General features: G+C 37.8%; 1 protein-coding gene across 8 annotated transcripts in view; it reads left to right on the top strand.

Moving 5' to 3' along the window:
• The window catches only part of LOC117385965 (adhesion G protein-coupled receptor L3-like), a 339,155-nt gene that overhangs the window by 234,404 nt on the left and 90,497 nt on the right, over positions 1-14,254 (top strand). For 6 of the 8 annotated variants that reach the window (XM_055229021.1, XM_033983260.2, XM_033983254.2 and 3 more), the window contains 3 exons: positions 4,352-4,455; positions 9,530-9,715; positions 11,574-11,612. In XM_055229021.1, the coding sequence (XP_055084996.1) occupies positions 4,352-4,455; positions 9,530-9,715; positions 11,574-11,612 (329 nt within the window). The remainder of the gene's footprint in view (positions 1-4,351; positions 4,456-9,529; positions 9,716-11,573; positions 11,613-14,254) is intronic. The other 2 variants (XM_055229023.1, XM_055229022.1) reach the window with 1 other exon arrangement.

Below are 14,254 nucleotides of genomic sequence, written 5' to 3'. Positions count from 1 at the left end.
ATCTGTAATTTCTGCAAAATAAATACCTTTTCCAATGATTATAGTTTTTATATTAGTTTTAGTACCAATTCATAGATGGTTATTGATTTTTATTTTTTTTAATTTTTTTTTATTTTTTTATTTTTTTAACCCTACCTAAAAATATTATTATTAAATCAAATTAATAAATATAATTATCAGGACAAGTTTATTGAAATAGTTGGAGTGATTGCCTTTTTGTAAGAATAATTAACCCAAGTAAAATAGTCATAAAGGTAGTTTTTGCGTTAATGGACGTCGTAGTACCAATATTTTAAACATAAACATGTGAAATATTTTTGCATTATTGATGATATAGACAACCAAAGCAACCAAAGTACTTGCAATAATAACAAAAGCAAAAATATCTTGACATTTATTTCAAAGTACAATTATAGTTTGAATTACCAGCGCTTAAGCAAATACATCTTCTCTCAAACTTCTTTCTCATATTCATCTGAAGAAAACAACTCCTTATATCTTTCCTTGATTTTCTTATTTCCTGCAGCATCGCGTTCTTTGCCTTACTCACAACTCCCTGATGCTGTTAAAGCTAAAGATAGCCCTGCATTACATCCACATGGCACGCGGTAACTAGCACGACACGCAGCCTTATTTATGCCTCGTCTCGGAGGATTCAATTGGTGTAATTAATTAGCGGGTAAAGACATTTGTATTAGTATCACTCCAGCGGCGCCTGTGCTTTGCTCTGATCCTATGTATTTCCTTATAGAATCTTTTGGAATTGTAAAAGTATTTAAGTACATATAGTGTTGTATACTTAAACAGCATATACGCAAATCTAATGTTTAATAGCTCTGGTGGAGGGCGTTCATCTGTCTCCATGGAGATGTTATTGCTTTTCACGGAATCACAGGACGGCCATTCACGCATATATCTCCGTGGAGACCAGCAGGTGATGCTACCAGCCCGAGTTGCATGTCGCGTCTGTGCAGATGACAACAATGCGTGTTTTTTACTGCAATAAAAACACGTACGTTTAATGCCGTACTGTGGAACATTTCAGGCAAAAGCAATAGCCAGCAATTTCACTTTCAATTTATAGGCAAAATATTTTAATCTTCATAGAGATTTTTATTAGAGGAAACATCTAGAAGGGTATATCTGGATTAAGGCTAGAACAACAACCATTATTTTACCTTTTATTTTGAACACAAGTAACAAAAAGTAACAGAAAAGTAGGTACAGGATAGTCTTGTTTAATATATGTAGTCTGGCCCAGTTGTAAGATATTTTACATTTGGAGAAGCGTTATTCCATTATTAGTACTAGTCCTCCTCACTCTGGCCTTGATAAATGCCGAGGAATATGATAGTTTTATATTGTTTTGAGCAGTTATGGAGGAAGTACTCAAAAAATAGATAGAAAAATGAATGAAATGAATGAAAAAAATAGAAAAAATGAAGAGTAAAAGATAAAAGTATTTTGTGCAGCTTTGGAGACCTAAGAAGCTTCAAATGTAGTGATTTTGATTCAGATTTTGTGCTGAATTTTGTTCAATAGAAACAACTGAATCATTTTTTTTTTCCTAGCTGCTTTTATTTTTTTGTATATTTTTGTTTGTGCAAACTACGAACGTGTTAAAAATAAATTCTCAAACTTTTCAGCAGGTCTCAAACAATAACAAAAAATACATTTACTTTTCAGTCGAGTTCAGAAATGTAGTGGATTAGAAAATACAGATACCTGCTCTCAAATGTAGTGAAATAAATAAAAAAGTATCCACAATGTACTCAAGTAAAGTACAGGTACCTACAATTTATACTTAAGTGCAGCACTTTACTACTTGTACTTCATTATATTCCACCAGTGGTCTTGAGCAATTATATAAAAATTCCTTGTACTTCCACGCATTTTAAATATCCATATATTTTTAACTTGGAAAGATGGTGCAACACGTTTAAACCAATCGAGAATTGAATTTAACATGCCACCCCATTGTGTTAATCTTTCTTATTGATGCATACGTAGTAACAGGCTTCAAAGGAGAACTTAGGGCTAATTAAAAGTACGGTGTAAATTCCCTTTCAGGACGGCATTCACATTTGTAAGAAACTATACTTTCAGAGCAAATTATACATAATTAGCATCAACGGTAATGGCTTTTTAACTCCAGCCTTGATAAAGCTACAGGCAGATTTACGTTCTCTTGAGCAAGTGGATACTTTTAAAATATATTTATTATAGAGTCAGAAAGATGATGCAACGACTTTAAAGATATTGGGAATTTTAATATAATTTAATTTTGCATTTTACTCAAATTTGGTGCTTTTTTATTGATGAATATGTCTAGTAACACCAGCATGGCATTCAAAGGACAAATTAAAAGTGTAGTTTAGGAGCTTAGCGGATTCTCTTTCATGATTTTTGCATCAGTGGAGTCACCCTAGTCCGGATCCCGCAGTGCTCTCTCAAAGTCGTCTTCTCCTTTTCATTTCGGGTTCACACACACGCATGCATACACACTTCATTAACGGGTTACGCCGGCGCAAACCCACAGAGACCTCCGTAACAGCCGTCATATGAAGCCGGGCTACCCCACCTCCTCCGCCCGCTCTTCAAAGACACGCAGCTCTTCAGACGACACTGACACAGACGCCATTTTTGCTCCACGCGGCTTTGAAAATCCCCCTCCGTCCTCTCTCTCTCCTTCACCCGGCAATAGAGTCCCTTATCTTATAAACCCATCAAACGTAAGGCTGTCCGCGGTGTACTGCAGGAAGGAAATTATGTGTCAATCAAAATTTATATCTGCTAATGTTAGCTGTCTCGTCCACTAACACTCAACGTACCTTTAAGTACAAGGAAGGGCGATTTAAAGTCAGTTTGTTTGGCAGCTCTGTAAATATAGTGGCCAGTCAATGTAAGGTGAACTGATCATTTAGCAACGGATTGGCTACATTACAACGCAATTATACGTTTTATCATATTTTGATTATAATAGCTGGTTTTCAGGGTCAGATGAATGAATGAATGGTTAATTTTGGTAAATTTACAAAATTGATAGAATCAAATCCACAATCAAATGAAACAGATCTATTCCCAGCACGTGTGAGCTTTCAACATAGTAAATTACAACATATAACCAATAGTTGCCTCGCAGGGCTGAACAGTATTATTGATTGAACCGATAGAAAATGAAACAGGGAAACGTCATTGATCAGTATCGTGTCTTTATTCGTTGACCAGGGAGCAACACAATATACTATCCATGTGCAGTGATGGGAAGCAACCTTTGAAAATGTATTTTTTTTTATACATTGTCCAATCAGAGTACTGTACTGTAATACTTGGAATACTTTAACATTGAGTTGCATTTGAATTATAGTGTAAAAACGCAACATAGGATTAGGATTATGTTTGTTTTCACTGATTGAAGAAGAAGAAAAAAAATAACTTACATGCACTTACTAGCAGTGTGTTCTATTTTTCACAATAATATCACACAGTTTGAAGCCTAAGTTGCATGATCAAGTACGCAATCAAATGAAAAAGTAACTGTCCTGGAATACAATTACTCAAAATTTGTATTCTGACGTATTTCCTGTACATGTATTTATGCAGTTACTTCATAACACTAGAGAGAGGACCGTTGCCATAGCAATTAACAATTAAAAACAAGATATTCCAGGTTTTGAATGGTCAACTGCCCTCTAAATGGCTCTTTATAACAGTAAGTTGAAACCCGTGAATAGGATGTACTTTTCAAAGGCAATCGATACCAAAAATGGTTGTTCTCAGCACCGTTGATACAGCAATTAACAATTTAAAACTAAATATTGTGTCTTTTGAATGGCCAACCGTCCTCAAAATGGCAGAGTATAACAGCAAGCTGAAACCCATGAATAGAATGTACTTTTGAAAGGCGATCGATAGCAAAAAGGGTTGTGCTCATTCCCCGACTCCAATAGCACTTAGATACCGGTACTTGGATATCAGATTTTCTTTTTCTCACAAAGTATACACACTAACGTCTATGTATAAAGTCCTGCTCTGTCAGAAGACGTGACACTTTCTCAACCAGCCTCGCTTGACCTTTTGAGATGAATCCAACTATGGCCATCTTAATTGGCACCTATTTGGCTATTTTCTATTTCTCACGTCAGCGGGTATGTGTGTGTCTCTCTGTTCTCACACTTCTGCACTGTCTGACTTTTAATGGCTCTATAGGCAATTTGTCTGACAAGGTCTTTAATGAAGATGTTTTATTTTTAAACAATAAAAGCAGGTGATTGCACCTCTCAAGAAGCATCCATTAGTTCAATTAGTTAGGTATTATGTTACTTAAGACTTAAATGTTTTTCTTTTCCAGGTGTGGCATCGTATTTATGTCAAGGTCCTGAAGGATACTGGGACCCACAAGGACCAGACCTGAGTAACTGCACTTCCCCCTGGGTTAACCAGATCAACCAAAAGGTAATCATCACAGTACTGTATGAAGGAATATTATGGGTCTTTTAAATAAGGTAATAATCGTAAACTGGTGTTGAATTGTTGAATTGTATGTAACACCTCCTTAAAAGAACGATGTGTTGTCTGCACTCTTATTTTTTGTAGAGGACACATATACTTTTTTCTCCTTGTTACTATATGAACAGGTCATGCATCAAAGCTTAGAACTTAGAACTCTGCTCCCCCAGCAGACCTCAGCGAAGTACAGGGCACTGGCCGCCACAGACTGGTCAAAAATCTCCAGCAACTTGCAGCGCACACTGAGGTTTTTCAAGAAGTAGAGTCTACCCATGCCTTTCTTGTAGACCTCATTACTACATTGTCCCTCCAGTCCAGCCCAGATACTAGTAGCAGTTTGCCATTTCCACCGTATGGCCCTGGATGGTGATGGGCTCCACAGGTGCCCTCTTCCTCCTGAAGTATATCACCAGTTCCTTGGTCTTGTCAATGTTCAGGAGCAGATGGTTTGCCAGGGACCACTCCACAAAATTAGCAATCAGTGTCATGTACTCTTGGTCCTGTCTATTACTCTTGGTCCTGTCCATCTCTAATCCACCCCTCCACTGAGAACTTCTGCAGATGGCATGAGTTGTTCTGGAAATCAGAGGTGTACAGAATGAACAAGATCGGAGATAGGACTGTACCCTGAGGAGCACCTAAATTACTGATCACGGTATCAAACAGGGTGCTCCTCAGTCGCACGTACTGAGGCCAGCCTGACAAAGAGCAGTTACATAAGTAAAAGTACCAATACCAGAGCAAACAAAAATACTTTAACTTTTCAATCCAGTTCAAAATGTAGGGGAGTAGAAAAGTACAGATACCTTCTTTCAAATGTAGTGAAGTAAAAGTAAAATGTATCCACATTAAAATCTACTTAAGCAAAGTACAGATACCTATAATTTGCAGTGCAGTATTTTACAACTTTTACCTTGTGACATTCCACCACTAACAAATAGTCAGTAATTCATGAGACGATGGATGAGCTGGCACCCATCCTGAGCAGCTTTTCACTCATCAGAAAAAGCTGAATTGTATTAAAGGCTAAATCGAAGAACACTATCCTCACAGAGCCCTTAACACTATCCAGGTGAGAGCGAGCATGCCGCAGAAGTTGAAGCTGAAGATAGATGACAGCGTTATCCACACTAACATGGCACTGAAATGCAAATTGTAGAGGATCCAGGGCAGGGGCCACCAGGGGTCTTCGCTGAGTCAGAACAAGTCTCTCAAACACTTTCATGACAGGAGACATCATTGCAATCGGTTTGAAGCCATTGGAAAAGAATAGGAACCTCTAGAATTCACTCACTGAGCTGCAGAGGTTAGTACACATTCATGATTGTAATGTCATTTTTTAGCTCATATTTTGGGGCATAGATCAGTCATGTTTGTGAAATTTAAAATGAAACTCTTACATATCATTCCATGAGCATATTGATTGTAACGCTGATCTAAAAACATGTTACATGCTCCAAAACAAAAAACGTATACCTTTTAACCATGCTTAGTATTCCTACAAAATGAAAGAACACAGGAATTGACTCTGAAGTGATTTGAGAATGAAGCCTGTTCATTAATCCACTCAATAATCTGCAGATATTTTGCACACATTGCTGCCCATATTTGTTTTCTGCTTGTTTTAAGTCATATCTCTAAATAGCCTGTTGCATGTGTTTTTAATCGGTTAATTAATCTCATTGATTAGCTGGAGGCGGTGCTCAATAGGAGACTTACAGAAGTGTGTGTTTGATATGGGTGGGGGGTCTAACTGAAAACCAATATCACATTCTGCATTCGTCTGTGGCTCCCAATGAGACCATTTCCAGTCGTTTTTAGTCCAATATGGCTGCACTATCTAAGCACAAATTGTATCTTACCTTCTCCAGGCTCGGTATTATGCAAAGCCCTTTTCAGTCTCTAATAGCGTAAGATTGGAAAAGAAGCAGGCGAAAATGTAGATACGGCTATAGGGATCGAGAAGGCCCTCCCCTTTAAATGCCTGAACACTTATGATGTACTCAATAGAACAAAGTGTGGCTCATTAAACAAATGGAGGGTTGCAGATATAGCGGTAGCACTGAGGGAGCAGAATGATCAGGTGCAATAAGCCACAGGCGACTGTTGATGGCGTCGGAGCGCAGAAGAGTTTCTTGCTGAAGTTGGTGGATTGGGTTATGTATGCCGTTTTTGTTTAGTTTTTCATTCGGTCAAGTTGTTTTCCCGGATCCATCTTAATTAGCTGCTTTATTAGGATGATTATTGTGGTGTCATAAGTCCGAGTTTTTGGATAGCGAGATGATAATTTAATACCTACAGTAAATGGTTAATAGTCACATTTTTTATACAGCGCTTTTCCACCTTCAAAACACTCAAAGCGCTTTACATCAAGGAACCACTCATCTATTCACGCACACATTCATACACCAGTGTACGCAGACACTAGAGGCGAGCTGGGTTAAGTGTCTTGCCCGTGGACACAACGGCAGTATTCGACAGCGGGATTTGAACTGCTAACCTGTGGATCAGTGGACAAATGCTCCAGCTACCAACTGAGCTACTGTCGCCCCGTGAACCTTTAACAGCTGGGTTATCTATGTTTTAATGGTAATTCTGAACATTTAAGTTCTATTCGGATCTGTGTTGTACTTCCAACCGAACCCGTTGTTAAATTATCAGCATTTTAACCCATGCATCCATTTTCTTCCGCTTATCCTGGGCCGGGTCGCAAGGGCAGTAGTCTAAGCAAGCAGGGACTCCCAGACTTCCCTCACCCCAGACAGGTCCTCCAGCTCCTCCGGTGGGACCCCAAGGCATTCCCAGGCCAGCTAAGAGATGTAGTCCCTTCAGCGTGTCCTTGGACTTCCTTGGGGCCTCTTCCTGGTGGAACATGGCCTGAACACCTCCCTAAGGAGCATTTTAACCATGTAACATTTTACTCAATACGACGTTAACATTAGACATCAGTCAAATATAGCGTAGCGTCAATAATGTCTTGAAAAACAGGCCTTCTAACTGTGAACAACAACCTTTAACTTGGCCTTGTGGTGTAACCTGCTTATGAATGCTACACAATGGGACATTCTAGGCAAAGCAATGACATCTCCATGGAGACGAGTAGACCATTCAGAAATGTTGCATGAAGTACTTTCATTGTAAGTTTGTCCCTTTAAGGCACTAACTCATGGCCTCATCATAAGGTGACAGAAACAAGTTATTCTAAGAGCGCAAGAAATGGAAGTTAGATTTGATAGACTGAGTAGATTGATTTTTCTTTTTTTAATCATGGCTCAACACATCCTGATGAACAAACGATGTAATGTATTTTTAACAAGTGTTCTAAATCTCCTTTTTTTTCTTCCTAACTAATCAAACTAGCTGCTGTCGCTATGGAGGTAGGAAGACTTTTAATGAAGACCAACCTGCCAACGCAGTGTAAAGCCCATCTGGCACCTGGTTAAACGCAGAGCCATTGTCCTGGACGTAACATGGTTCATTAGCAGATGGTTAGCTTTGACAAAATGAGGAGGTGAGGTGCAGGGAGGAATGTAGGAGAGCGAGAGATGTCACACCGTATAGCGGAGACAAAGAGAAAAAAACATGCTATTTACACCTACATGCCAACACATAAAGCCATCATGTCTTCTATGTGTTTGTGTGGAAAAAAGGCTAATTTAAAGGGCTTATATTACGCTATTTTCTGATCTGTTATAATGTTTTCTCATCACAAACATACCTGGAGTTTTATTCACACATTTCACGCACAAACCCTGCAGAGTTTCTCTCAAACAGAAGACACTCTGTTCCACCTTGTGATGTCATGTGGTTAAAGAGGAAGTTCAGAGTTAATGCACCTTTGAACTTGTAAATTCAACTTAAAAATAAAAGTAGTCGTAACAAAATAATACACGTGTAATCTTGGGTCCATTGTGAGCCGTAGAGCAGCTCAAATGAGGCTAAAAACTGTAGCTGCTATTGTGGAGCTTTGCAGAGATATTTTTAGTCCTTGTTGTGAGATTTCCCCAAAATTACAGACACCAGGGAATAGAATAAAATCTTGTGAAAAAGCGCAGGTTCTCTCACTTTAAAAAAATGAAATAAAATCCTCTTCGTGCACAGTTCTGGCTCTAAACGTCTAAACTACAATAAATGGAATGATTGTCAAAACCATCTACAATGTAATATGCAATTTTGGACAGGAGCGTATGTGAACATTTATTAGCACAAAACAATCAAATGTGCATTATCTCTTCAACATGTAATAGGTCCCATTAGTTTCATTAAGGTGTTGCACTCTTGGGAACATTCCCTCAACACTTGATTTCATAATTGCTCCAGGATACAATATTGGCCCCATTGTACAGTCTTAATAGTAACTCATTAATTCAGCGCAGAACTAGGACCCATGGGAGAAATTCTCAGGTTAAGAGCTTTTTGTAGTTTTGGAATCTGTTTGAGCATTTTAGGGAGCATAAATATTATATGTATCTCAAACATCTCAGAAATCACATGACCTTTTGGGTTAATGTTGTTATGGTAACGCTATGCATTGCCAGTTCATTATTGTATTGCACTTGGATGTATTGGATTTTAAAGGTGCACTCTGTAACTTTTCTGATTATGCAACCTATAATTATGTAACCAAGCTAAGTTACGGGTTAGATCTATGGAGAGGCATGCCCACGCACAGTAAGAACGCATGGTTTTAAAGGTATTTATAAGCAGTAACTTAATAATTTGATGAATGAAAGTTGAAAAAAAGTTGAGTACTGTGGAGCATTCCTTTTCAAAACTATAGCATCTTCATGGATACAAGCAGGTGACTGACCCCCCCTCACCAGAAAAGTTACATAATGCACCTTTAAGTTTGGATTTAAATGCAATTACTTTTCTTTATGTCTGCTTTATTATAGATCTGCACCAGTTTTAATTGTAACTTTATTCTTTATATCACAAAAATATTGATATACAATTAAAAGAAAAACTAGATACACAATAAAACATGAATGTATAATGTATTAATGCTTTTGTATTTCAGATAAAAGCTGGAGAGACCGCGGCCGTTATTGCCCGAGAGCTGGCGGAGCAAACAAAATCCAATCTTCAGGCTGGAGACATCACATACACAGTCAAAGCCATGGTTCAGCTGGTGGATCTACTTGATGTTCAGCTGAGGAACCTCACTCCCGGAGGCAAAGACAGCGCAGCCCGTAGTCTCAACAAGGTGAGGCTCGAATATTCTCACAAAATAATAGGGAACACCGTGAAGCTGTGTTGTGAATGAGACCTACTCGAGCAGCCGGTAATTTTTAATAATCCTGCCACTTGGCCCAGAGCTGTCATATTAAATCCTGTCTTCCATTTGCATGTGCACGCCAAACCAGAGCCTACACTGCACTATATCTATACTCATATCTTGTTTTACTCCACTGGGTTAACATTGGTGATATATCAGCTATCACCTTTAAATAACACAGCGATATTCAACTTATTTTACTTACTTTTCACTAAAATATAAATGAGTAAACGTTAGTTACCCTTTTCCCTGTGGTTGCTATTCACGGGGTTGAAATAAAAGTGTATAAAGTGTGTGCTGAGGGGTTTTACAGACTTAAAACATATAGAATAACTCTAAAAAATAAAGGATTTCGCCTATTGTGGTTTATTTTTTTAACGTAACCCCGCGATAAACGAGGGACCACTGTATTACGAATTTGAACGCTTGATGGGGACTAATGGGCTATGTGCTAACTTAGCCACAATGAGACAACTATTTTCCATAAATATTACTATAAATGATAAATGAAGTTATCAATATTTTCTTGGAATTCCAACATATTTGAAACGCCTTTGTCTGGGATATAAAACGTTTCCCCGTTGGAACAATTTTTGAAAAGTCCATAAACAAAATTGATGGGCTTTGGAATCTACTGCTTTGCTCCACAAAACTCAAAGTTACAGCCAAAATCATATATTTTTTTAGCATCTATTCATGAAGAAAAGCAAACACTTGTGAAAATCTTAAAATCTGTCGTTAAATCTTTGGAGCACGTCACTTGTAGAGGGAGACCAGCACCTGTTCTGAAACGGCCCCTCTCTGCTGTATTTTTTTATTTTGTTGCCGCGGCGACACAGATGTCCCCATTGAGATTTTAGTGGCAGTTTTCCCCATTGGAGAGGCCGCCGTAAAGATGGCCAATAGGACTCGGAAGGGAACGCTGTGTGCAAATTGACAATGTGGAGCAACTCGACTTTATAATACCACTCGAAAACACAGGCTCATAAAACCCAAGTCACGGGCAACTGCTGTAGTCGTCAGTTTAGTTATACTGATCTGAACAGCATAAAGGGGATTAAAAGGGATTAAACTAAAAGGTAATTTCATTCAAAGGTGTAATGATATCTTGTTCACTTCTACCTCGCATGAGCTTAGGAAAAAAGTAAGGAGCCAAGCAGTAAATGACAATCTGGGGATCCATTTTTGGAAATTAAACCCATTTTCAAATTAAAACAATCCAGAAAGAAAACGAACTTGTCTTGGCTTGATTAAGGTTTGAGCCCATATAAACTTGGCTGAGTGAGTCCTATTATAGTCCTGGGTTAGTCCTGGGTTAATTTGGATAAGATAAGACAACTTATATTTGTCCAACAATGGGGAAAATCCAGTGTTGCAATGCAAAGTTCAAGAACGGCAGGACAATTCTTCATAAATAATGATTAAATTAAACTTAAATCTTACACAAAACTGTAAGTAGAGCAAAAATAAGGTTACAACACTATTATGTACAAGCCTGTGCAAGTGTAATCACAACCATAAACTTTGTTCTGTGGCTAAATGTACCAGTATTGTCATGTTTGTAACTATTTCAATGCATAACTGTTTATAATTAGTGTACAATTTGCTGCTTTTTAAGGCTGCTTTCTTTTATACTGTAATGAACACTTTAGTCACAAAAAGACACAACACAAAGGGAATTCTGCACACTTACAGTATATATTCTCCTTATTCTGAATGCATATTTCAAAACCTGCTGGATATTTCTAAGTATTTGCTAATTTCCACTTTTCTCTCTGGGTTACAGCTGCAGAAAAGAGAACGCTCTTGTCGATATTATGTTCAGGTACTGGACATTTTTTACCTTAATAATCACCGCCATAACCCCATTCCCATTCCCCCATAGCCAAACGCAGTGCATGTCAGCTTCTCCTTAGCATGCGTGTTATTGTGTCAAGCATCCCAATCACCCACAATGCATCAGCAGCACTTTTCAGTTTTGAAGTGGATCAGGAAAAGCCTTGCACCCTGATTGCCCCAAATGTGACCTCATTATATCAGGCTAACTTTAGCTAAGTGTGCATAGCATGTTGAGGCTTCCCCCATTGAATAATATATACATGCCCTAATTTAAGTCTTTCTGCTCTCCTCAGCTTGTTCTTAGTACACATTTTTGGTGCAACTCAAATTGATTACACTTCCTAATTCAACTGTCTTTGAATAGACAAAAATCAGGAACAAAGAATGAATTTATAATGGACAAATACATCATTAAAGGGCCCATATAACGCCATTTTCTGATCTGTTATAATGTTGTTTAGTCATCAAAAATATACCTGGAGTTGTGTTTTGTTTCATTCACACATGCTTAACACACAAACCCTGCGTATTTAGGCTGAGTTCTTCTCTCAAACTGAAAACACTCTGTTCCACCTTGTGATGTCATGCGGTAATACAGGAAATGCTCCACTGTGTTGTTAAACTCCATTCACCTTCACTAACATCCTTTGGCTAATTTCAGCCCCGGAATTGCCAATCTCTACTGAACAAAAGGTAAAAAGTAGCTGTTCATTTGAAAACGAACACTTCATGACATCACAAAGTGGAACAGAGCATTTTGCGGTTTGTGTGAATTTGTGAATGAAACAAAACACAACTCTAGGTATGTTTTTGAGGAGGTAACAGCATTATAACATGGCCTAAAGCTCACAAGAGTTAATTGTGTCTAATATAAGACTTTAATTAACCCTAATCCTGAATTATGTAGTTACTAAGCCTGATTCATCCCTAATGCAATATTTGTTCATTATGAAGACTTTGACATGCTTCAGTAAGGCTAATTTAGAAGTAGTTTTTATTAAGTTTTACCTTAAGTCAATAATATAATATTTTGTGTACATATTTAGTTTTTACAAAGCTTCATTTGTGCCAGATGTTGTGGTAGCGTAGCGCAGCGCACATTCAGAGCTGATTCCCCTGAGGCTCGTCAAGATGGGATTGCTGCTATGTATAGTCTCATGTTTGTGCAAATCACATGCAAATGCTTTATGTATGTTTGGCTACGTATGCGCCAATGTGCAACCGGCTTCCCGTGTGAAATGCACTGGGAGAAAAAGGAGGCAGAATTTCCATGTTATTGTGGTTGTCAACAAAACATCTGGAATATGTTAGTTATTGGTCGGATGCGTTGACAAGGGCATTGCAAAAAGGTTATTTATAAAAACTCTTACGTCTTTGTAGTCGCATTAATTATTTTTTCTGTTTTGACTTTGACAGAATCTTCCTATATCCTATCCTGTCTATTCATATCTATATTGCGACCATAGATTGTATATATAAATGAACATACTGTATCTAACCTGCTAGATTGGAAGTGAAAAACTGATATTTCCGAAAAGTATTCTGCAGATGTTTGAATTTAGAACTATTAACGCATCAGACGTAGTGATTTTGACAGATAATTTAGCTGATTTTAAGTGATTCAATTGATTTTCTTAATTTTCATAGCTGTTTTTGCGTATGATAGAACGTTAAGTCAAATTAAATGTGCTAAAAAATAAGTCTCAGCCATTTCAGCAGCCCTCAAACAATACTACGAATACATTTACTTTTCAGTTCTGTTCAAAAATGTAGTAGAGTAGAAAGTACACCTACCTGCTATCAAATATAGTGAAGTAAAAGTAAAAAGTATCCACTTAAATTGTATTTACGTACGGTATAGATACCTAAAAGTCTTACTTAAGTGCAGTCCTTTACTACTTGTACTTCATTACCTTCCATCACTGTACATAAGTCATGTTTAAATCGTATTATACATTGTGACATACAACCCAGTATTCCCTTGAGTGTGTCTTACCATAACATTACTGAGTTGAAACATATCCTGGTTATGTCATCATACTTTTTGTGTTTATATATATTGACAACACACTTTCTACTTTCTATGGGAGTTTGACAGGCAGTGACTCAGTACGCACACATAAGCCCACAATGGCAGTATTGCAATTATAGATCCTGCTCCTTCTAGACCCCCGCATTATCATTTGACGTATTATGCACTCTCCAATCTCACTCCAGACATGACCTGCACGGGACAAGGTCAAAGCTGAGACGGGCTTTTTCTCAGAATTGGCTGTCAGTGTACTGCATCTTGAGGAAAATGTAAACATCGCGTGGCTTGTGCGCTTGATGTTGTCAGTTTATTGTCTATGGCTATTTTTAACATCACTGCAAGAACTCGTACATGCGCTTTGACAGAATTCCAAGCTTAAAGAAGAAAAATCTTACGTAAAGACGGCAAAAGAAAAAAAAAATGAATGTCCAGTTAACAGAATCGATTTTTTTTTAGGGATTTTACCTAAAGATTAGATTCAACGTTATTAGTCACGTCCTTTAAATATCTTATAACTCCAAAAATGTGATATTAGTCAGATTTGAGTGAGCTTGTAACCACAGCTGCTGTCGTTACTCACAGAAAGAAATCTGTTT

The sequence above is a fragment of the Periophthalmus magnuspinnatus genome, chromosome 18 (genome assembly GCF_009829125.3).
Source record: "Periophthalmus magnuspinnatus isolate fPerMag1 chromosome 18, fPerMag1.2.pri, whole genome shotgun sequence".
NCBI lineage: Eukaryota > Metazoa > Chordata > Actinopteri > Gobiiformes > Gobiidae > Periophthalmus > Periophthalmus magnuspinnatus.
Note: the sequence above shows the minus strand (reverse complement) of the source record. Positions and strands in the feature narration are given on the sequence as shown.